Below are 23,619 nucleotides of genomic sequence, written 5' to 3' on the forward strand. Positions count from 1 at the left end.
GGTGGATGCCCCCCTAGTGGCTTCTTATCTCAACTCATGTTCCCCTTGGTAGTCAAGCTGAGTTTTTAGGCTGCTTTTCCCTTTGAGATGTTTAAGATGAAAGTTTTATCACTTTAAGGCCTAGCGCAGTAGCTCATGCCTGTAATCCCAGCACTTTGGGAGGCCGAGGTGGGCAGATCACTTGAGCTCAGGAGTTCAAGACCAGCCTGGCCAATATGGCAAAACCCCATCTCTAGTAAAAATACAAAAATTAGCTGGGCATTGGTGGTAGGTGCCTGTAGTCTCAGCTACTCAGAAGGCTGAAGCAGGGGAATCACTTGAACCTAGGAGGTGGAGGGTGCAGTGAACCCAGATTGTGCCACTGCACTCCAGCCTGGGTGACAGCGAGACTCCATCTAAAAAAAAAAAAAAAAAAACCCCAAAACAGACACAGAAAGTGGCCGGGCATGATGGCTCACACCTGTATTCCAGCACTTTGGGAGGCTGAAGTGGGCGGATCGCTTGAGCTCAGGAGTTCCAGACCAGCCTGGGCAACATAGGGAGACCCCTGTCGCTTCATTTTTTTTTTTTTTTAAGTTCGCCAGGCGTGGTGGCATGCACTTGTAGTCTCAACTCCTTAGGAGGCTGATGTGGGAGGATCGCTTGAGCCCAGGAGCCCAAGGCTTCCGTGAGCAGCTTTGCACCACTGCACTCCAGCCTTGGTGAGAGTGAGACCCTGTCTCTTAGAAAAAGAAGTGACTGGGGGGCATGGTGGCTCACACCTGTATTCCCAGCACTTTGGGAGGCTGAGGCGGGCAAATCACCTGAGGTCGGGAGTTTGAGACCAGCCTGACCAACATGAGAAACCCCGTCTCTTTATACAAAATTAGCTGGGCGTGGTGGCAGGTGCCCGTAGTCCCCAGCTACTCAGGAGGCTGAGGCAGGAGAATCATTTGAACCCAGAGGGGCGGAAGTTGCAGTGAGCCGAGATTGTGCCATTGCACTCCAGCCTGGGCAACAAAAGAGCGAAACTCCGTCTCAAAAAAAAAAAAAAAAAAAAAAGGAGTGACTTTTTCTGTAGAAGCTGCATTGCTGGGAAGGCTCTCCTGTGCGGATGTGGGCCATCCCTCCCTTCTCTTCCACACGCTTCCCTGGAGGTTCCACACAGTGTCTGCTCAGGAGCCTGAGGTTCAGGTTAGAGCTGCAGAAATCCTCGTCGTTGGCTTTTTACTCTCTCACAAACTCTTGCTGCTGGGAGAAATTGGGATGTGAAGTTCTCTGCTGTCACCCTAGGGAAGGGGGTTAGGGATGGAGGCAGATCAGGGACAACAGATGATTGCTGTAGTCAGAAGGGAGTCCCAAAGCAAAGAAGAATGCGCACAAGACGGGCAAGCGTCAAGGGAGCTGCATCCCCTCAATCCACAGACAACCTGCCTCACTGCAGCAGCTGCAGCCATTCCCAGCACAGGACTCACAGCGTCTGACCCTCTTGGTGCCAAAAGAGACCTGAACACTAGGCTGTGTCAAACATGCAGATGTTTCTTCCGCTCTCAAGCCCTGAGGGCATAAGCTTCCAGATGCGCCACATTTCCGGAGCGCTGTCCTGTCAGTTCTGGAACGCTTGCTGTCACTGCTTCCATCAGACGGGCTCCGAGGCAGCCACCAGTATCAGGAGCACAGCTGCAGTGCCCTGCACAGCAATGGCTAACATATTAGACACCACGTGTATGTTAACAGGATGAGCTGGAATAGTGAAAATTCAGTCCTCCAGGTAACTGCATCTGAAGTTTTTTCCACCCAGGCTGGAGTACAGTGGCGCAATCTCGGCTCACAGGAACCTCTGCCTCCCAGGTTCAAGCGATTCTCCTGCCTTAGCTTCCTGAGTAGTTAGGACTACAGGTGCGTGCCACCATGCCCAGCTAATTTTTGTATTTTTAGTAGAGATGGCGTTTCGTCATGTTGGCCAGGTTGGTCTTGAACTCCTGACCTCAAGTGATCTACCCGCCTCAGTCTCCCAGAGTGCTGGGATTACAGGCGTGAGGCACCACGCCCAGCCTGCATCAGAACATTTGATTTGTGTAGGCAGAGGCTTGTTTTTTTTTGAGATGGGGGTCTCACCATGTTGCCAAGGCTGGTTTTGAACTCTTGGACTCAAACAGTCCTCTCACCTTGGCCTCCCAAAGTGCTGAGATTACAGGCATGAGCCACTGTGCCCGGCTGGGTTTTATATTAAGCAGGTCTTAGCTCTTAAACTTTTTTGGGTGGGCAAAGGGAGAGGTTTCACATTCACATGCCTTTGGCTAACAGGAGGGAAGCACCATACCCTTTATTATAAGCTATAATGAATGTGTGTGTGCGTGTGCATGGTGTGAGCACATGCACATTCTGCAGCTATATCAGGAGTCTTTATTTGAGACTGGGTTTCTCTCTTGTTGCCCAGGCTGGAGGGCAGTGGCATAATCTCAGCTCACTGTAACCTCTGCCTCCCAGGTTCAAGCGATTCTCCTGCCTCAGCCTCCTGCATAACTGGAATTACAGGCGCCCACCCCCACGCCAGGCTACCTTTTTGTATTTTTAGTAGAGATGGGGTTTCACCATGTTGGGCAGGCTGGTCTCAAACTCCTGATCCACTCGCCTTGGCCTCCAGAATGCTGGGATTACAAGCATGTGCCACCATGTCTGGCCAAGGAGTCTTTAAATAACTCACGTGTGTAATCAAGTCCTTTTCTAAAGGTAGTTTTCTTCATGAAACTGTAGACTGTGATTTACAACTGTACATCTTTTCCTCAACTGGAGCTGGTAAGAAAAAAGTTAAATATGTGTTACTCAAAGCTTTTCCCACTTATGGTATCCAAATTCTTTGTGTATCTTCAATACAGGAAGCAGGAGTCAAAGATTTTGACTTGGACTTAGTCACTGGACATGTGGATTATGAGTTGGACACATACACACAAGTATCTTGACACACACGTATCACAGAGTAACTTCAGAGGAAGGGGCTCCTAAAAATGTCTGGCAGCTGAGGGAAGAGCTTATGTAAATGGATTAATATAAAACTCAACATTATGTAATGTGTAAGATACTTGGAAGGTAAACCATGCATTCTTAGTTAACATAAAAACACAAGAACGTTCTGCTCGTATTTTAGGAGTGTGTCCGTTGAGGGACACATTTTACAAAACAATGAAGTTTGCGGTGTCAACTGCATTTTTCCTTTCATGAAAAATTTCTCTGTAGCATGCAATGGTGTTTGATAACAGGTTACCCACAGTAGAATGACTTCCAAGATCTGAGTTAATCTTCTCAAACCCTGGCGCTGCTTTATCAACTAAGTATGCACAACTCTAAATCTTTGATCGTTTCAACAATGTTCACAGCATCTACACCGGCAATTTCCTCTAAAAAACCCACATTGCTCGTTCACAAGAACCAATGCCTCAGTAATTTACGTTTTCTCATGAGACTGCAGTAATTCAGTCACATCCTCAGGCTACATGGTCTAATTCTAGTTCACTTGCTACTTCCACCCCGTCTGCAGTTACTTCCTCTACTGGAGTCTTGGAATGAACTTCTTCCAAACTCCTGTTGATGTTGCATTTTGACCTCCTTCCACGAATCGCCAATGTTTTTAATGGCGTCTAGAATGGTGAATCCTTTCCTGAGGGTTTTCAATATGCTTTGCCCAGATCCGTCAGAGGAACCACTGCCTGTGACAGCTAAAGCCTGATGAAGTGTATTTCTTAAATAAAAGTAAAAATTACTCCTTGATCCATGGGCTACAGAATGGATGTTGCGTTAGCAGGCATGAAAACAACAATAATCTCCTTGTACATCTCCATCAGAACTCTTGGGTGACCAGATGCATTTGTCAATGAGCAGTAATATTTTGAAAGCAATCTTTTTTTCTGAGCAGTAGGTCTCAACAGTAGGCTTAAAACATTCAGTAAACCTTGCTGTAAACAGATCTGCTGTCATCTGTCAAGGCTTTGTTAGTCATTGGTAGGGTACAGGCAGAGTAGATTTAACTTCAGACTCAAGGGCCTTAGGATTTTCCAAATGGTAAATGAGCACTGGCTTCATCTTAAGGTCACCAGCTGCATTAGTCCCTAACAAGAATGTCCGCCTTTGAAGCCCGGAAGCCCGGCATTGACTGTTCTGTAGCTATGAAAGTTCTACACGGCACCTTCTGTTTCATCTGCATTGCAAATGTGTCGTGTAGTCACCTTCTTCAAGATCATAGCTAGATCTTCTGAAGAACTTGCTGCAGCTTCTCCATCAGCACTTACTGCTTTACCTTGTACTTTATGTTACGGAGATGGCTTCTTTCCTTAAACTTCATGAACCAACCTCTGTTAGCTTTCAGATTTTCTTCTGCAGCCTCCTTACCTCTCTCAGCCTTCAAAGAATTGAAGTGAGTTAGGGCCTTGCTTTGGATTCGATGTGGCTTAAGGAAATGTGGCTGCTCTTTGTCCAGACCACTCAAACATTCTCAAAATGTGGTTCTTTATCCAGATCATTCAAACATTCTCCGTATCAGGAAATAAGGCTGTTTTGCTTTCTTATCATTTTTTTTTAAGAGATGGAGTCTCACTCTGTCACCCAGAACAGAATCCAGTGGTGTGATCATAGCTCACTGCGGCCTCAAACTCCTGGGGCTCAAGCAATCCTCCTGCATCAGCCTCCTGAAGAGCTGGGACTACAGGCATGCACCACACACAGCTTGCTTTCTTATCATTAGTGTTCACTGGAGTGGCACTTGTTAATTTCCTTCAGTAACTTTTTCTTTGCATTCACAGCTTGGCTGTTTGGTGCAAGAGGCCTAGCGTTGGGCCCATCTCAGCTTTGAATGCCTGCCTCACTAAGCATAATCATTTCTAGCTTTAGATTTAAAATGAGAGACTCAACTCTTTCTTTCACTCAACACTTAGAAGCCACTGTACTGTAGGGTTACTGGCCTCATTTCAATATTGTTTCTCAGGGAATGGGGAGTCTGAGGAGAGGGAGAGAGATGGGGAACGGTCGGAACACACACAACATTTACCGATTAAGTTTGCCATCTTATATGGGCCCAGTTCATGGCTCCCCAAAACAATTACAATAGTGACATCAAAGACCACAGATCACCATAAAAGATACAGTAATAATGAAAAAGCTTGAAATGTTGGGAGAGTTACCAAAATGTGATGCAGGGACACAAAGTGCGCACAAGCTGTTGGAAACAACGCTGCCGACTGACTTGCCAGCGGCAGGGCTGCCGCAAACTGTAAAAATGCAGCCCCTGTGAAGCGCCACCAAGCCACACATGATGCGGTGGGACATGCCTGTGCATGGCTGGGGAAATAGTCACCCTTGTGGGTGTACAGCTCTTCAGATGCTTTGCACTAGAATGCAGGCATAAAGTTCCTTAATGTAATTTTTATTTCCAAGCAACAATAATTTAAAAATCAGAGAGTGTCAGCAGGTGCTTCTAGGTTCTGTGCGGTGAGCCCCCAGGTCCTGGCGTGTAGGGCTCTGGATGTCTCTTTACACGGGATAGAAACACGGTCACGTGGGAATGCCAACATGACTTACTGCTTATTGAGCTGCGCAGGCTTTTCTGCTTTATCAATTATGCCTGCAGGAAGCTGTGAAAGAAAGCTTCATCCATCTCCCACAGGATTTGTCTCCGTATTTGTGACACATAGTAAAATGTTACGTGCTCTTTACATACTCTCCTAACTCACGGCTGCTTGTCACTATGGTGGTGAATTTTTCCCGTGCGGTCCTCGTAGACTGTATTTCTTTTTTTGTGAGGGGTAGTCTTGCTCTGTTGCCCAGGCTGGAGTACAGTGGCATGATCTCAGCTCACTGCAACCTCCACCTTCCGGGTTCAAGCGATTCTCATGCCTTAGCCTCCCCAGTAGCTGGGATTACAGAAGCACACCACCATGCCCGGCTAAATTCTGTATTTTTAGTAGAGATGGGGTTTCATTATGTTGGCCACCATGTACAAAAATACAAAAATTAGCTGGGTGTGGTGGCAGGCACCTGTAATCCCAGCTACTCTGGAGGCTGAGGCACGAGAATTGCTTGAACTCCTGACCTCAGATGATCCATCTGCGTCGGCCTCCCAAAGTGCTGGGATCACTGAGCTACCACGCCCGGCCTAGACTGTATTTCTTCACAGGCTGCTGATAAAAGTACCCTGTATTCCCAATCGAGATGATTTCTGACAGCAAGTTAACAAAAGGCATCACCGTCTTACAATAGGAACTCAACACAGAACGTATGATGGAAAGCCATTTTATTTTTCCCTAAATTTTAAAATAGAAGACTTGAATGGAAAACATTTAGTACCATCATGTCACCCTGAATGCCAGCAATACCTCGACTTTTACACACGCAGGAAGCCTAGTAAAAGCCCCGTCAGTAGTACACATTTCTCTGTGGTCCTTCAACAGTTTTGCATGTACGAATTTTCTGCTATATTGCTTTAGCAAACAGCAACAACTTTTGTGTTTCCTCTATGATGCCTAAAATCCAGTCCTATATTAATATAGTTAGAAAAATAAAAGGCTTAAAAATTTCATAGTACGAGTTCATGGTGCTAATAACAGAATCTCCTTAGACATAAGATCATTTTAAGCCTCCTACATAACCACTTTCTGGTTTCATTTGAAATACTTAAGAATTAAAATCTAATAAGATTGTTAAATCAATGTACATGTCGATCATTTCTTTTCACTCGCCTTGGGAGTTAATTCCCACTGTCCACTGAATGAATATCTTTCAAATATTAGTAAGTATATTACAATATTTACAAGCATTCTTACACACTCTGACACTGACAGGGAGTTAAGCCATGGAGAGGGAAGCACAGGTTTCCCAATAGTGTGACTTTATGACGTACGGGACAAAAGGAACCGGTGCTCAGGCCTGGAGGGAGCTGAGAGGAGAGCAGGGATGATGGTTCAGAAATGCACACATGCTCTAAGACACATCAGACTCTAGCTGAGACCAGCCAGACATCTCTTTTGTTGTTGGATTAGAAGTAAAAGCTGAACAAGAAACCAGGACAAGGAAGGGAGAACTGGAAGCTATGCCTAAAGTCAGACTAGGCTAAGGATTTTAAAACCAAGCTCCACAAGCTCTTAGTGAATTACCCTATGGAAAATATCTAGCTTAGGTGACGTGTTGGGGGGATGGTACGAAGGGGGGTTAAATGTAAGACTTTGTTTTGGCAACAAAAAATGATAGTAATTGGATTTCTACAACTTTGTGCCATGTGCCCTTTCTGCAGATTGTTTCATATGAACGTACCCTCCCTGTGACCTCTTTAACGCACTTGGCAAACTCTGTTAATGCTGTTGAAGAATGGATGTTCTATGTTGTGGTAAGAGGTGACTGTAATGCCCAAATCATCCAATACAGTATCATAAAGTGAAGTGAAAAACATTTACTAGATGTTTGCTTTGTGAATGTGAATCAAAGTCTTATTTTGGGGTGTAGTTTCTTATGTTTTAATAAAACAGTAGTAATTATTTTAAAAGCACATTCTCCTAGGTGCGTATTTATATACATATACAAATACCACTTCCTCCCCTTGTGCCCTTCTGGGTAGTCATTTTAAAACTCAAGCCTGTGGTCATCAAAGGGGGTAGATTTCTACTCCCACCTAACTGTCTGGAGTATAGAGTTCAGATAGGCTCTTAGGAAGTTTTATAAATGAGATTCACCCAGTACAATTCTTAAAGCTCTTAAACAGGAGTCTTTAAAATAATTTAAACACTTAAGTAATCAATGAGGGTTCTCTGGTGGCCCACTTTTACATGCAAATACAGACCAACTGTTAACATGCATTATTTTAGTCAACTGGTAAAGTTTATTTCATAAGTAATTTTAAGCCATTTACTAAACTGTAAATTTCAACCCATTAAAAACTACTACCGGAGCAGTTTTGAGGTATTGCTGTTAATTTAGTAGAGAAATGTTACTGTATTTGATGTGGTATGAAATGCAGCCGCCATGCCTTTCATGACACGGTGCTGTCCTGGTGCTGACTGCAGACATGTCCTACGGCTTTCTGGAAATTATTGTGCATGTGCAGTAACAGATTTTCCAAACTTTAATGGCAATTTGATTGGTCGGTCATTTGTAAGCATACCGGAATAATAAAGTATAGCCCATGGTATGAGTCAAACACACTGAGACATTTGAGGCATACAATGCTACCCTCTAGTCTACTTTCATCAGAAACCCAACCTACTCACTCAAATAATTTACAAGGAAAACTAGTGCAGAAAGCACCCCAAAAATGTTGCCTGTCGGCAGGTTACTTTTCTTCTAACTTTAAAAGAAGTAGATATTTTTTCTTTTAAAATTCATTTATAAAATAAATTTGTTTTTGAGACCCTAGGTACCAAATTGTGGCTTAATTTACTCAAGATGGATGTACTAGAAAGTGATGAAAAACGTAGCTGAAAACGCATGAGCTCCAGCTCATTTCTGCAGCGTGGCCAACAGCTGCCACTGTACACTGTCACAACCCTTCTCAGAGGTAACCAAAATATGCTCAACTTCTTCACAAACTTTTAGCCTCCCTTTGTCCTGAAACTCCCACAAAACTTCAATTCTTAGACCTCCATTATAAAACTATCAGTAACCATAATACATTCAAGATAGGGAGGAATGAAGACCTGTCATCCACTCAGGAGACACTGATCCAGGGCACGGGGACAACACGGCCACTCAGGGAAAACAGTCACCCTTGTGGGTGTACAGCTCTTCAGATGTTTTGCACTAGAATGCAGGCATAAAGTCCCTTATGTAATTTTTATCTCCAAGCAACAATAATTTAAAAATCAGTTGGAGAGTGTCAGCAGGTGCTTCTAGGTTCTGTGCGGTGAGTCCCCAGGTCCTGGAGTGTAGGGCTCTGGATCTCTCTGTACACGGGATAGAAACACGGTCACGTGGAAATGCCAATATGACTTACTGCTTAGGGCTGTGCTGACATCGGCGTCTCTGTTAGGCTGATTCTCACAGGAGAAGCTTTTCTGATTTTTTTGCCTTAGTCAGGAGATTATTCGAGGAACAGTAAAGAACTGAACTAAGGAAGTAATTACTGGCTCCCAAAGCCACACACACACAAAAGTAAGTTTCAAACTGTTGTCCTCTCTCAGTGCAAACGAGCAATTGGCGGACCTGTCACATTTCATTAATTGATATGAACACAGCATTCAGTATGTGAAACAATGTGATGCAGCAAAAATCTGATCTAATGCAAATTCAAGCCCGTTAACTAAAACCACAGAAAGGGGAGCCAGCCCGGCTCAGTGTTCTCGCACACGGACGCTGACTCTAAGCACAAAAGCAGCTGAAAGGCACGAGGCTCAGATCTCACTGATCGTCCTCTCCGAAGGGCAGTACTCCGAGGGGCCTGGTGGGGACATATAGAAAGACTGCGTTTTCCTTTTCAATCGGGCCCGTTTGTTGGCCAACACCAGACTGCGCCGGCTTGAACTGATGATTTCCGAAATGAACTTCTTGCAGTCCACACACACCTCCATGGTGCTCCAGTCCTCCATCAACTCTTTGGGAAACTGGAGTTCCTCATCTGATTTGTCCATAGACTTAGATTTTGAGGAGAACCTGGGGTAAAAACAATAGAAAACCAAACAGAAGCCCAGCATTGTTACTTACAGATCTCCTGCAATAAGAAGAAAATATGTGTAAAAAAAAGTAAATTTGTTGTCAAAACATCATGGAATGGATGAGTGATTTAATCATATGTCCTTCTAAAAAAATTTCTTATTGGAGACAAGGCTAAAAAATATTACTTAGAAAAGAAAGTAGGAGGCCAGGTGTGGTGGCTCACACCTGTAATCCCAGCACTTTGGGAGGCCGAGGCAGGCGGATCACCTGAGGTCAAGAGTTTGAGGCCAGCCTGGCTAACATGGCGAAACCCAGTCTCTCCTTAAAAAAAAAAAAAAAATTAGCTGGGCATGGTGGCAGGCCCCGTAATCCCCACTACTTGGGAGGCTGAGGCAGGAGAATCGCTTGAACCTGGGAGATGGAGGTTGTAGTGAGCCAAGATGGCACCACTGCACTCCAGCCAGGGTGAGAAAAGCGAAACTGTCTCAAAAAAAAAAAAAAGAAAGAAAGAAAGAAAGAAAGAAAAAAAAAAAAAAAAAAGAAAGAAAGAAAAACGAAAGCAGGAAACATGTCTTATAAGATAGGCATTGCCCAGGCCGGGTGCAATGGCTCATGCCTGTAATTCCAGCACTTTGGGAGGCCCAGGCAGGTGGATCACGAGGTCAGGAGATGGAGACCATCCTGGCTAACAGGGTGAAACCCTGTCTCTACTAAATATACAAAACAAAATTTGCCAGGCGAGGTGGCAGACGCCTGTAGTCTCAGCGACACAGGAGGCTGAGACAGGAGTATGGCGTGAACCCAGGAGGCGGGGCTTGCAGTCAGCCGAGATAGCACCACTGCACTCCAGCCTGGGTGACAGAGCGAGACTCCGTCTCAAAAAAAAAAAAAAAAAAAAAAAAAGGCGCTGCCCAGACTATCGCACAATACAGTCAGGATGGCTAAAGGTGACCCCAAGAAATCAAAGGGCAAGATGCCTGCTTTGTGCAGACGTGCAGAGAAGAACGTAAGAAAAGCCCAGAGGTCTCAGTCAATTTTGCAGACTTTTCCAAGTGCTCTGAAAGGTGGAAGACAACGTCTGGGAAAGAGAAGTCTAAATTTGATGAAATGGCAAAGGTGGATAAAGTACAGTACCATTGGGAAACGAAGGATTATGGACCAGCTAAGGGAGGCAAGAAGGAGGATCCTAATGCCCTGAAAAGGCCACCATCTGGATTCTTCCTGCTCTATTCGGAATTCCACCCCAAGATCAAATTCATACACTCCGGCGTCTCTACTGGAGACGTGGCAAAAAAGCTGGGTGAGATGTGGAAGAACTTAAATGACAGTGAAAAGCAGCCTTACACCACTAAGGTGGCAAAGCTGAAGGAAAAGTGTGAGAAGGATGTTTCTGACTATAATTCGAAAGGAAAGTTTGATGGAGAAAAGGGTCCTGCTAAAGTTGCCCAGAAAAGGGTGGAAGAGGAAGATGACGATGAAGAAGATGAAAAGGAAGAAGAGGAGGAGGAGGAGGAGGATGAGTAAAGAAACTGTTTATCTGAAAAAAAAAAAAAATACTAAAAACTCTTAACCACCTGTCTAGAATTCTTGGAAAACAGGGTATTCAACTGATTCCCAGTGAACATTAGCTAACCGTAGATGGCAGGTCAGACTATAGGAAATTCAAGTAAATTTCTCTTAATCCCATGACACATCCTAAAAAACTATCTTTTGACCAGTTTTCTCATCATTTATGTATTTATCAAACAAGCCTCTCCCTCCCCAACAATTCCCTGTATTTGGGCAATTATTTATTGGGATTCCAAGGAGATGGAGTTAACCAGACCAACATCATAACAAATGTTTCCAGGAATGTCTGAGATATCCAGGAATCATCTACCTATTTACTATTATTTTTTTTTTGAGACGGAGTCTCACTCTGTCACCCAGGCTGGAGTGCAGTGGCACGATCCCGGCTCACTGCAAGCTCCGCCTCCCAGGTTCACACCATTCTCCTGCCTCAGCCTCCCGAGTAGCTGGTACCACAGGTGCCCGCCACCACACCAGGCTAATTTTTTTGTATTTTTAGTAGAGATGGGGTTTCACCGTGTTAGCCAGGATGGCCTCGATCTCCTGACCTTGTGATCCACCCGCCTCGGCCTCCCAAAGTGCTGGGATTACAGGCATGAGCCACCGCGCCCGGCCTTATTTACTACTTTAACTAAACCAAACAAGATATAAACAGGGAGTCTATAGTAGGTTCAGAGTAAGTATGGAAAACTGCAGCAGCTGTTATGTGCACTGCCTTGAGTTCACTGACAGTTCACACCCAGAGGTCTCAGAGGAGGGAGCCCAAGCACAGAGGCAGACGTTTCAGGCACAAGGTTCATGCTGGGCTCACAGCTTCCTCGCCTCGCTGTCCACAGAGCCATGACATGTGGTTGGTGCATCAAAGCCCAGCCTCTTGGCCCTGCCAGCTTGAAGCTTGAGCTGGCCTACCTCCTTCCATCTTTCTTTTTTTTTTTTTTTGAGACGGAGTCTCGCTCTGTCACCCAGGCTGGAGTGCAGTGGCCAGATCTCAGCTCACTGCAAGCTCCGCCTCCCGGGTTTATGCCATTCTCCTGCCTCAGCCTCCCGAGTAGCTGGGACTACAGGCGCCCGCCACCTCGCCCAGCTAGTTTTTTGTATTTTTTAGTAGAGACGGGGTTTCACCATGTTAGCCAGGATGGTCTCGATCTCCTGACCTAGTGATCCGCCCGTCTCGGCCTCCCAAAGTGCTGGGATTACAGGCTTGAGCCACCACGCCCGGCCCCTTCCATCTTTCTTAAGGCCCAACACTAAACTTACCCTGCACTAAATGCAAAGGGACTGATACTCAGGTGATATTTTTTCTTTTAAATTATCAGCCTTTGGCATAAAACTTTATTTCTGCCTTTAGAATAATAATAAAGTCAGTCAAAGCTATGGCAGAACATTGTAAACAGGATTTAAACAGATTCCTTTCAAAACTATACAAGGAGGAAAGAAGGATGAGACTATTACATTCCAATTTCCAACTCCATTGAAAACAAGGTCAGTTTTAAAGATGACTCTTATAGGACACAGTAAAATAGTTTTTTCTAAAGTAGAAAAAAATATAAACTTATAAACTCTGTGATGAAAGTATCTTTCAAGTAGCTAGCCATTATTCCTTGAAAAGTTACCTTTGGGGAAGTTTTGGAGATTTGTGTGTAAAACTGTATTAAAACCAACCAACCGGCCGGGCGCGGTGGCTCAAGTCTGTAATCCCAGCACTTTGGGAGGCCGAGGCGGGCGGATCACGAGGTCAGGAGATCGAGACCATCCTGGCTAACAGGGTGAAACCCCGTCTCCACTAGAAATACAAAAAACTAGCCGGGCGAGGTGGCGGGCGCCTGTAGTCCCAGCTACTCGGGTGGCTGAGGCAGGAGAATGGCGTGAACCCGGGAGGCGGAGCTTGCAGTGAGCTGAGATCCGGCCACCGCACTCCAGCCTGGGCCACAGAGCCAGGCTCCGTCTCAAAAAAAAAAAAAAAAAACCAACCAACCAACCGACCAACCAACCAACCAACCAACCAAAACCCTAACACCGCACCACAGTCCTCGAAAGGAGAACTCTTCTTTTGCAAAGGATGATTTGACAACCCAGGCCCCTTGCTCACCTGGCAATGCTCCGCAGTGGTCGATGATGAGCAGCGGAGGGTTTTTCTGACCTCATACTTTCGCCTCTTTGCAGAGCAGAAGGTCCCAATGAAAAGATAGGAAGAGTGGAGTATGGCTTGGAGGGCAGCCGCATCTGTTATCCCAAATAAAGCTGACAATGAGCAGTACTGTTAAATTCAGAGGAAGTCACTAAAACCAGCACAGGTATAAATGGACCAAGCTTAGCTTACCTTTTTGCAACACTGTGAGCACACCGGCCTGTACACAAAATCACAAATGTTACTTGGCGTGATACAGGGGATACAGCTGGGAGTCAGAGAAGCCTATGGCAGTACAGTTGTAAGTTTCTACAATAAACTGCAAAACTCTCCCTTCTATTAGAATTGACACACTGCAAATTGCCAAAAAGATAATCTACAGAACTTAACTCTTACACTGTCTCCTATAAAGGATCAACTTACATCTGTTTGGAATTTTCTTATTTGTCTATCCAGGGATCATATGATAATCACATCTTATTTTTTTCTGTTCAAACATGACAGATTATTAGAATGATCTTAGTTACGTAAAAGAAGTAACATACAGAGAAACATTTCTAGGTTCAATATCAAATAAATATTTGGCTCACTCTCTTGAGAAATCAGTATTCCTAACCTACAAGGATAGCACAATGTAACGTGGCAGAATGAGTCATTTCTAACTTTACTCCTGTGTAGAAAGATGATGACATAAGGAAGGTAATTGGTATTTCTCTTACGACTGTTACATTTATCTTTTCATCAGTTACAAAATACCTTACCTCTTACAGAACTGACAGGTATAAGACCAAGTGAAGAAGGAAAACCTCCTGGTTCGGCAACAAAAGCAGAGCTAAAAAATACAAGTTTAAGAGGAAAAAAGAAACATTGCCAACAGCAAATTTCCTAACATCCACGTTTGAATATGATTTACATCTCTATTATGGGGGATGTGGAACAGACAAGAGGAGGAAGAGAATTCAGAAATGCTGTTTAAAACAGCTGGCTCTGTGATGCTGACAATGTGGCTCTGTATTTAATAAGAATTCTATTTCAAAAGATAATAAAAGGCCACAGCTCTTAAGTGTCTCCTCATCATGGAAGGAATCTGAAGAAGGTTCTGAAACCCTCCTCTGATTCTCAGATACATTTTCTTTCTTTTTTTTTGAGACAGAGTCTTGCTGTTTTGCCCAGGCTGGAGTGCAGTGATGCCATCTCGGCTCACTGCAAGCTCCGCCTCCCGGGGTCACACCATTCTCCTGCCTCAGCCTCCCGAGTAGCTGGGACTATAGGCGCCGCCACCTCACCCGGCTAGTTTTTTTGTATTTTTAGTAGAGACGGGATTTCACCGTGTTAGCCAGGATGGTCTCTCGATCTCCTGATCTCATGATCCACCCACCTCGGCCTCCCAAAGTGCCAGGATTATAGGTGTGAGCCACTGCCCCGGCCTTCTCAGATATATTTTCTTTACAGATCCTTTAAAAGCATAATGACTAAATGCTCACGACTTTTTTTTTTTTTTGAGACGGAGTCTCACTATGTTGTCAGGCTGGAGTGCAGTGGTGTCTTGGCTCACTGCAACCTCCACCTCCTGGGTTCAAGTGATTCTCCTGCCTCAGTCTCCCGAGTAGGGACTACAGGCACACAGCACCACACCCAGCTAATTTTTGTATTTTTAGTAGAGACGGGGTTTCACCATGTTGGTCAGGATGGTCTTGATCTCCTGACCTCGTGATCTGCCCACCTCAGCCTCCCAAAGTGCTGGGATTACAGGCGTGAGCCACCATGCCCGGCCACACACATGGTTTTATGAAGACATATTGTTATTTGTTCTGGTTGCTTGAAAATCTTCCAGTTTTTATTTCTAAGGGAGAAACGAACATGCCCCCTCTTGTGAATGAGGCAGCACAGGTACAGTCTACTAGGACCTGGACATCACACATCCCAAATCCCCTCCCAGTCTGTGCCAGCAGGTAACTCTCCCAGGAGACCATGCATGGGACTGGCCATTCTTTTACTCTTCTCATCAATCAACTTTAAACAGCACTACCTTTCCTTTTTTCAAGGCGGTGTAGATGTCTTTATACTGTTGGTATTTTTCCAGCTCTGCCTTCACCAGGACCTGGCGAATATGCATCACTTCTTCCACAGTAAGAGCGAGGCATTCCACTGGGTAGCAGAATTCCTCCTGAAATTCAAAATGTCACATGAGTAAAAGATTCCTACCCCCTGTTCTGGAAGTGCAAAATTTCCCTTCAGATCAGACACCTGATTAGTAGCTTCAGAGAAGAAAAGAGGTTTCCCAATGACCACTGGGACAGAGCTGGCTCCCTCTGGGGACCACATCATTTCTAATTACCCTAAGACTAAAGATGGCAGAAAACATTTGGGGACCAAGTGATCTACTGAAATGTCCAATAAATGACAGTTCCTCACATTTGCTCAGGTATTTTGACTCAAGTAGCTCTATTCCGTTAAGCAGGGCTGTACTGAAATATTTCAAGCAGGGCTTGAAATACTGAAAAAAAATTTTATTCTAAACCAATTTTGTGGTCAGTTTTCTTCTATGCTTATGAAAAAGACATTACTTAGTGTTGTGTTGTATATTATATACCAGTAGATAAAAAGCAAATCTACACTGGTCCTTTTTTTTTTTTTTTACAACAGGGTCTCATTCTGTCACCCAGGCTGGAGGGCAGTGGCGCGATTGTGGGTCACTGCAGTCTTGACTTCCTGGGCTCAAGTGATCCTCTCACCTCAGCCTCCCAAGTATCTGGGACTACAGGTGCATGACACCATGCCCAGCTAATTTTTTGTATTTTTGGCAGAGATGGGGTTTCACCATGTTGCCCAGGCTGGTCTTGAACTCCTGGGCTCAAGTGATCTGCCCACTTCGGCCTCCCAAAGTGCTGGGGTTACAGGGGTAAGCCACCACGCCCAGCATGGCCCTGTTTTTAAAACTCATTCGTGGTACCCAGAATAGCCAAAAGAAGGTGGTTAGTAATTTTTACTGACAAGCATTATTTAGTGATCAGTTACATCAGCACAACTTTACAAATCCTAATGGTACGAGTGGAACTGGAACACGAAACTACTGGAGCGTTTATACCCAAAAGGCAATCTCTCCAGGCTGCGCCACAGTTCTCTAGATTTGTTGTTACTTTCAACAACTGCTAAATGTAGAGTCAGCACTGGAAAGACTAGAGGAATGTAAAAGAATTTCGTAATAAATATTTATGTTGGCGGTCTTGTGTTAATGGTTTCCCTACAAGCAGCTGCGGAAGATGTTGATGTAACTGATCTCACTGAATAAGAGCCTCACACCCATCCGCTCCCCAGCCGGCCCCGCACTTGATTGGTGGATCTCAGAGAAAGACAGAACAGTCTTGTGCATTCGGACCCTGCCAGGCTGCAAGGGGCCATTGTGGTGCAGTGACACTGAAACTGAATGTTCTCAGCACAAACACATTATAATTCACTCCCACACACACACAGCATCGCTCACAGGCAGTCTGGAGTCCAACACGCCAGTGAGAAAGCACATGACCATGAATGCAGTCAGTTTATGGAGTTTTAACAATCAGTTCTGTCTTTCAATCAGAGAAAAACAAAACTCAATCTAGGTTACAAACTTGTCAAACATTAGCATTTTACTTAAAAAAGTAGTCTGAAGAACTACTGCTTCTTACTAAAAATCAATACAAAACCATCTCTGTTCAAGTGAACTTAAGATTACATTTGCTTAAAAATGCTTTCAGAAAATCCTGCAATTGAATTTTTAAGATGAGGAGCTTATTAGTATAAGAGAACAGGGGGGTGAGTTTATTCAGAAAGATTGTATCCTTTGCTCTAGGGTGCCTAAAATACTCATTTAAAAAATCAACGATCACAGTTTTCTCTTTCAACAGGAACTACTTTCAGAGATGACAGAATTAAATCGGCGTGCCTGCCTGATACCTACTCTGTTTTGCTCCACTCTCAGAAGAGTAGTGTTAAGTGGGAACAATAAACTGAATTTTTGAGGGTTAGGCCATTAAAACTGTGTACTAAGTAAGTAGTGTTGGCTGAATACATCCAAATGATGGCATTTCTCAGCTTTTAATGTATTTCAGAAGTTTTGCTATTATTTTTATTCATCGGTGATCAGTATGAGTAGGGTATACCTTCTGATGGCTAACTACATGACAAAATGGCTATGCTGCAACAAAATAATGTGGGAATCTAGCACATAACCAGGTAAACACTACTAGATTTATTATGTAGCAAATAACCAGATAGCCAGATTTGTTATTGTGTGTGCTAGGAAGGCAGCAAATGGTACCAGCTTAACTGACTTTATAACATGGATAATTGGGCTGTAAACCCTTCAGGCAGATGGACCTTTTTTCATTTGTAGGGATACGCCAGCATGGCGCAACCAACTAGGCAGCTTGCACCTCCCTCTCTTCAGTCTTGAGTCACAAAAGGGCTCAGTAAAGCACACTTTCAACTCACTGACCCACATGAAAATCCAGTACTTCACGGTATGTAATTGTTTTTGTTTTGTTTTGAGACAAGGTCTCGCTCTGTCACCCAGGCTGGAGTACAGTGGCATGATCTTGGCTCACCGCAACCTCTGCCTACCGGGGTCAAGTGACTCTCGTGCCTCAGCCTCCTGAGTAGCTGGGATTACAGGTGTCCACCACCACACCTGGCCATGTTGGCCAGGCTGGTCTCGAGCTCCTGTCCTCAAGTGATCCACCAGCCTCAGTCTCCCAAAGTGCTGGGATCACAGGTGTGAGCAACCGTGCCTGGCCATCATGAGATATAATTTAAAAATAGTAGATTTGTGTTTGTTTTTTTGTTCTTTTAAAAAAATTCCAAGTAGACTACCCTTTAGTGAAATAATTTCCATCTGGTCAAATGCTAATGTTTTAATCTTGGAGCCTTCCCAAGGACAACAAAACTTTAATGCAACATAAAAGAAAATGATTAATAGTTACTAAAATAGTTTTATTTTTTTCAGTTTACAAAAATATTAATTTGACATCTCCAAAGCCAAATTAAACTTCCACAGACCTCGCAGAGCTACTAGCACTCTGGAGTGTGGAAGCCACTTAAGGCCCCAGCGAGAGCGGGAGCCCTTCCCCACCACGGCACTGCCTGTGGCTCCCACAGCAAGTGTTCGGCCCATCTGAGTGGCCAGATGTGGCCGGGGAAGAACCACACTAGCACAATTCTAGTTCCCTTGCTTGCCCATGTGTCAATGGGACTCCCAGATTCAGGAAAGGGAAGCTAAATGTTAGAGAGCTTTAATGAAGATAACAATGTGCTCCAAGACTTTAAACTTACTTCTATGCATGTCACTAAAATTGTTGAGTTTTTTTGATGATTATTCTGGCTATATTTTACCATTCAAAAGGGGTCGTTGGGCAGCATGGAGATTAGGCAGCATAATGTAAAATTTTGGTTATTGTGCCACAGAGAGAAATGGGAATACTCATTTTTTTTTTTTCTTTTCGAGATGGAGTCTCACTCTGTCGCCCAGGCTGGAGTGCAGTGGCGCCATCTCGGCTCCCTGCAAGCTCCGCCTCCTGGGTTCACGCCATTCTCCTGCCTCAGCCTCCCGAGTAGCTGGGACTACAGGCGCCCGCCACCTCGCCCAGCTAATTTTTTTCTCTTTAGTAGAGACGGGGTTTTACCATGGTCTCGATCTCTTGACCTCATGATCCGGCCGCCTCGGCCTCCCAAAGTGCTGGGATTACAGGCATGAGTCACCATGCCCAGCGAAGTAGTCATCTTTTATACAGTGTTCATGATTAGTAAAAACCTAATAAATTAACCAGTATTTGAAAATTAACAAAATAACCATTGCTTTTGAGTTTTAATAAACCAAAGAGAGGCAAATTTAAATAAAAACAGCAACTGTTAAGTTTACTCTTCTTAATCAACTATAAAACTCAAAGTGAAGGCCAGGCACGGTGGCTCATGCCTGTAATCCCGGCACCCTGGAAGGCCAAGGTGGGCAGATCACAAGGTCAGGAGATCGAGACCATCCTGGCTAACATGGTGAAACCCCGTCTCTACTAAAAATACAAAAAAAATTAGCCAGGCATGGTGGCAGGTGCCTGTAGTCCCAGCTACTCAGGAGGCTGAGGCACGAGAATGGTGTGAACCCAGGAGGCAGAGCCTGCAGTGAGCCGAGATCGTTCCACTGCACTCCAGCCTGGGTGACAGAGTGAGACTCCGTCTCAAAAAAACCCAAAAACAAACAAACAAACAAAACTGAAAGTGATATTCTTTCTCTGCCTAAGTGGTATATGGCCTTAGTGTTGAGATATCTCTGCATGGGGAGAATTGATAATCAAATGCCAGCAGGTCTTCAGCAGAGGCAGCAGTGACAGGAGTTAAAAACCCACCTTGGCACCTGAACACATGCTGCCCAAGGGCATATCTAAAACAGGCAAAAGGACAGAGGTTTTTCTTGCATTTCATGACAAAGATCAGAGAAAGGAATGTGTTACGTCTTATTTACACTGAGTCTCCTTTCCATATCAAGATGACTAGAAAGAATAACAAAGAAACCAGCTGCAGGGTCATCTGTCAAGGACAAGGTTAGTAAACCCAGGGCTTTGGAGAGCCGGGCCCTGCCTACTGTGGCACAAAGGCTGCCCTGAGCACCTGCTGCCTGGTGCCACAAGAGGCTTCAATATGGTCCTAGAGCTTTTTATTTCACTTAGAAATGTGAAGGTGCAAGTAATGATATGTAAAAAACCTCAAAAAACAGTAATATAATGCAGAATTATTTAAAGTAGCTACATCAATAAAAAGGAAACTTGAAGTTTCTCTCTGCAGAGAAGTAACGCACACCCTGCTTGTCAAAACACAGCTTCATGACAGGTGCTGGGAGCACACAGGCTTCCTGAGCCCACGCCCTGGTTGTGCAGGTGTCTGTGGGTGGGTGGAATCCACCGTGGCTACCTGGCCTGGCAGGAGGCTGCTCTGCCCATGGAATGAGTGAGCAAAAACTCCTCTGATGGTGGGGGGAGCCCTAGGAGGAATGCACCCCACGGGCTCAGAGTGCCGGCTGCACAGGAGAAAGGTGGCAGCACTGACTCTGCTCTACGATTAGGTCCCCCGAGGAGGCAAACACCCACAGGTCCCTCTCATCAGATGCTGCATTTCGAGTTTGTTGTCCTTTCCTAGGTATTTCCCTCTCAACGGAGACCACAGCATGATCGGTGCATCCTGCACAAGAGTGGAATCAATGATTGGAAGCAAAGTGCCATCTAAGCGGTTAATTCTCAGAGAGCGCAACAGTTGAGGTGTCACCGTCAGAGATACAGAGAATGAAATAATCCCAGACCCAGCAGAAAGAGGCCAACCTTTGAGGATTTCCACCTGCTGGTAAAAGCTCTCTCACACAGATAATACATAGCCCCTGCTACCCCAAACATGGCTGCTTCAAAAGGATGAGAGCTGAGCAGAGAAGCTGTTTGTATGGTAGAAAAAAGTGGTCGAAAAGGCGTCCTTGGCCATACACTGGTTATCCTAGGAACCTGAACAACAGATAAGGGAAAAAGAAAATGGCAGGGGGAAAAGAAAAGGAGAAAATAATGCTGAACACAAGTGACCTACACACAGTGATTACAGATCACAAAAGGAAAACAGAACAAAAACCACCATGAGGATGGTACGGTCCGTGCCAACATCTGCATCCACACGTATAAATCAGTGATGAAACCACGAAGTCCTTCCTGGAGAATCTCAGCGTTCACACAGCAAGGATTTTTATCTAATTTAGGGTCCTGTGAACACTGAGTTTCCTCAGTGGGGGTTGTTGTGACAAAGGACAGAGGCAACTCGTTACTGTGCCCAAGAAAGCATGGGGACATGTGCCAGGCAGCCACTTGTGCCTGCCCTGGATGGGTACTTACCCTCAGTTATTTGACCAAATGATGAAAAAAAAATATTTTAAACATCACAAGAAAAGGGAGGAAGATACAATAAAAATAAAAATTATCACCAGGTGCAGTGGCTCATGCCTGTAATCCCAGTACTTTGGGAGGCCGAGGTGGGTGGATCACCTGAGGTCACAAGTTAGAGATCAGCCTGACCAACATGGAGAAACCCCGTCTCTACTAAAAATACAAAATTAGCTGGGTGTGGTGGCACATGTCTGCAATCCCAACTACTCAGGAGGCTGAGGCAGGAGAATGGCTTGAACCCGGGAGGTGGAGGTTGTGCTGAGCCAAGATCGCGCCATTGCACTCCAGTCTGGGCAACAAGAGCAAAACTCCATCTCAAAAAAAAAAAAATAAATTATCAACAATAAAAACATTCCTGCCATTTTCAGTTAAGGAGTTACAAATACAAAATGATTCTTTGTTTTCTAAAATGCAGCTACATTTTAAAATTAATTACACTTATAAAAATACTTACCAAGCTACAGGGCGTTACTACAAGGTATGATTTTATGGATTTCCCAAGATAAGCTATTAGCAAGAAAGATCATTTCGTTTAGTCTCCGCTGGTGCTCGGAGGCCTGCGTGGACTCTGCTCCCTGCCCTCAATCTGACCACTGTTGAGTGCTGACCAGAGGGGCTCTCCCACTGCCTGCTCGCTGAGACCTTCCTCAGTGATTGCAAGTTAGTTTATTGTGCTCTCCTTCCTGCTCCACAAAAAAACAGTGCACAGCCTGACCGAGCACGCACTAAGAGCTCTGCTTTAGCAGGAAACAGACACGTTCATTGGCCTTTGGTGTCAGCTGAAGGTCTTAGCATAATTTCTATTATAAGCTGAAACTACTTTATAGCTAATCTGATAGTTCCTTTACATTGACAATTTTAAACTTTAAGTCTAACCTCAATTATGACATTCTATGATCACATAAAGGCCAGTTCCCAGCTGAATGACAGACTGACTTCTAGGAAAAGCTGAGTGAAGAAGAGAATACCCTAATAATTAGACTTATGGAAAAAAACCACAAGTTCCCTCTTACCTACATATATACATATGTGTGTGTGTGTGTATATGTATGTATATATATACACACACAAATATACACACATATACACATATCTGTCACCTATGCTGGAGTGGAGTGGCACATTCTTAGTTCACTGTGGCATCAAACTCCTAGGCTCAAGGGATCCTCCCTCTGCAGCATCCTGAGTAGCTGGGATTATGGGCAGGCACCACCACATCTAACTAAGTTTTAATTAAAATTTTAGAGACAGGGGTTTCTTAAGTTGCCCAGGCTGGTCTCAAACTTCTGGCCTCAGGCGATTCTCCTCCCTCAGCCTCCCAAAGTGCTGTGATTACAGGTGTGAGCCACTGTGCCTGGCCCCTCTTACGTATTTTAAAGTTGTGATAATAGCTGTATATTTTGGTAAAAGCAACAACCTATTACATGAAAACAAGTCTTTAGATTTTTTTAGTTTGAATCTTTCTGTTTTCCTGTTGGTAAATCACTGACAAGGCTATAGTTAATCAAATAGCTGTGTTTTAGTGATTATTCCGGAGCTAGAAGAATCCTATCAGGAATGGCCATAAAATCATTAGTTCTTTAACTGCACTGTTTTGGAATAGAGATGAATGATCAAATATTCACCTTCTAAGCTCTGTTCAAAATCCTTGTCTTCACAATAACCGCATTATCTCCCATCTGTTACTACTTTATTTTTTATTTATTTATTTTTTTTGAGACGGAGTCTCGCTCTGTCGCCCAGGCTGGAGTGCAGTGGCCGGATCTCAGCTCACTGCAAGCTCCGCCTCCCGGGTCCACGCCATTCTCCTGCCTCAGCCTCCCGAGTAGCTGGGACTACAGGCGCCGCCATCTCGCCCGGCTACTTTTTTTTTTTGTATTTTTTAAGTGGAGACGGGGTTTCACTGTGTTAGCCAGGATGGTCTCGACCTCCTGACCTTGTGATCCGCCCGCCTCGGCCTCCCAAAGTGCTGGGATTACAGGCTTGAGCCACCGCGCCCGGCCTGTTACTACTTTAATTGAAACTCTAATAATTCGTCACAGCCTTAAAAAAATAGACTTATGTATTCAATATATTCTATTATTTTTCATTCATTAATATTTGAAAACACATTAGATATTTGACTGTGGGTAGAATATTAATTACAGCTGTGCATCTTGCCTACAAATACTTCAGAAGCCAAGTGGGGCTACAGAAGAGTCTCTGGAGACCTCCACTGACCGGGAGATCTCTTAATTCCTCCTGGCAGACCCTTGTGTGCTGCCCACTGTGGTTAGAAATGAGCACCCACTAGAAGAGCCTGTAAATCTCTGGAAAACAGCAAAAACTGTTGGCCAGTTCAACCAAAATAACACCACTGGCCCCAAA

The 23,619-nt window shown here is 44.5% G+C and overlaps 1 protein-coding gene and 1 pseudogene across 8 annotated transcripts in view; one reads left to right on the forward strand and one right to left on the reverse strand.

The window, feature by feature from the left end:
• Positions 1-6,247: 6,247 nt before the first annotated feature.
• The window catches only part of SPIRE1 (spire type actin nucleation factor 1), a 196,318-nt gene continuing 178,946 nt past the window's right edge, over positions 6,248-23,619 (reverse strand). For 4 of the 8 annotated variants that reach the window (XM_017852878.1, XM_017852879.1, XM_017852876.1 and 1 more), the window contains 6 exons: positions 20,650-20,823; positions 15,336-15,473; positions 14,068-14,138; positions 13,499-13,526; positions 13,268-13,401; positions 6,248-9,606 (listed from right to left, as the gene is read on the reverse strand). In XM_017852878.1, the coding sequence (XP_017708367.1) occupies positions 9,348-9,606; positions 13,268-13,401; positions 13,499-13,526; positions 14,068-14,138; positions 15,336-15,473; positions 20,650-20,823 (804 nt within the window). In that variant the 3' untranslated portion in view covers positions 6,248-9,347. The remainder of the gene's footprint in view (positions 9,607-13,267; positions 13,402-13,498; positions 13,527-14,067; positions 14,139-15,335; positions 15,474-20,649; positions 20,824-23,619) is intronic. The other 4 variants (XM_017852884.1, XM_017852882.1, XM_017852883.1 and 1 more) reach the window with 1 other exon arrangement.
• Positions 10,547-11,133, forward strand: LOC108515752 (high mobility group protein B3 pseudogene; annotated as a pseudogene).

The sequence above is a fragment of the Rhinopithecus bieti genome, unplaced genomic scaffold, assembly GCF_001698545.2.
Source record: "Rhinopithecus bieti isolate Rb0 unplaced genomic scaffold, ASM169854v2 scaffold_35884, whole genome shotgun sequence".
NCBI lineage: Eukaryota > Metazoa > Chordata > Mammalia > Primates > Cercopithecidae > Rhinopithecus > Rhinopithecus bieti.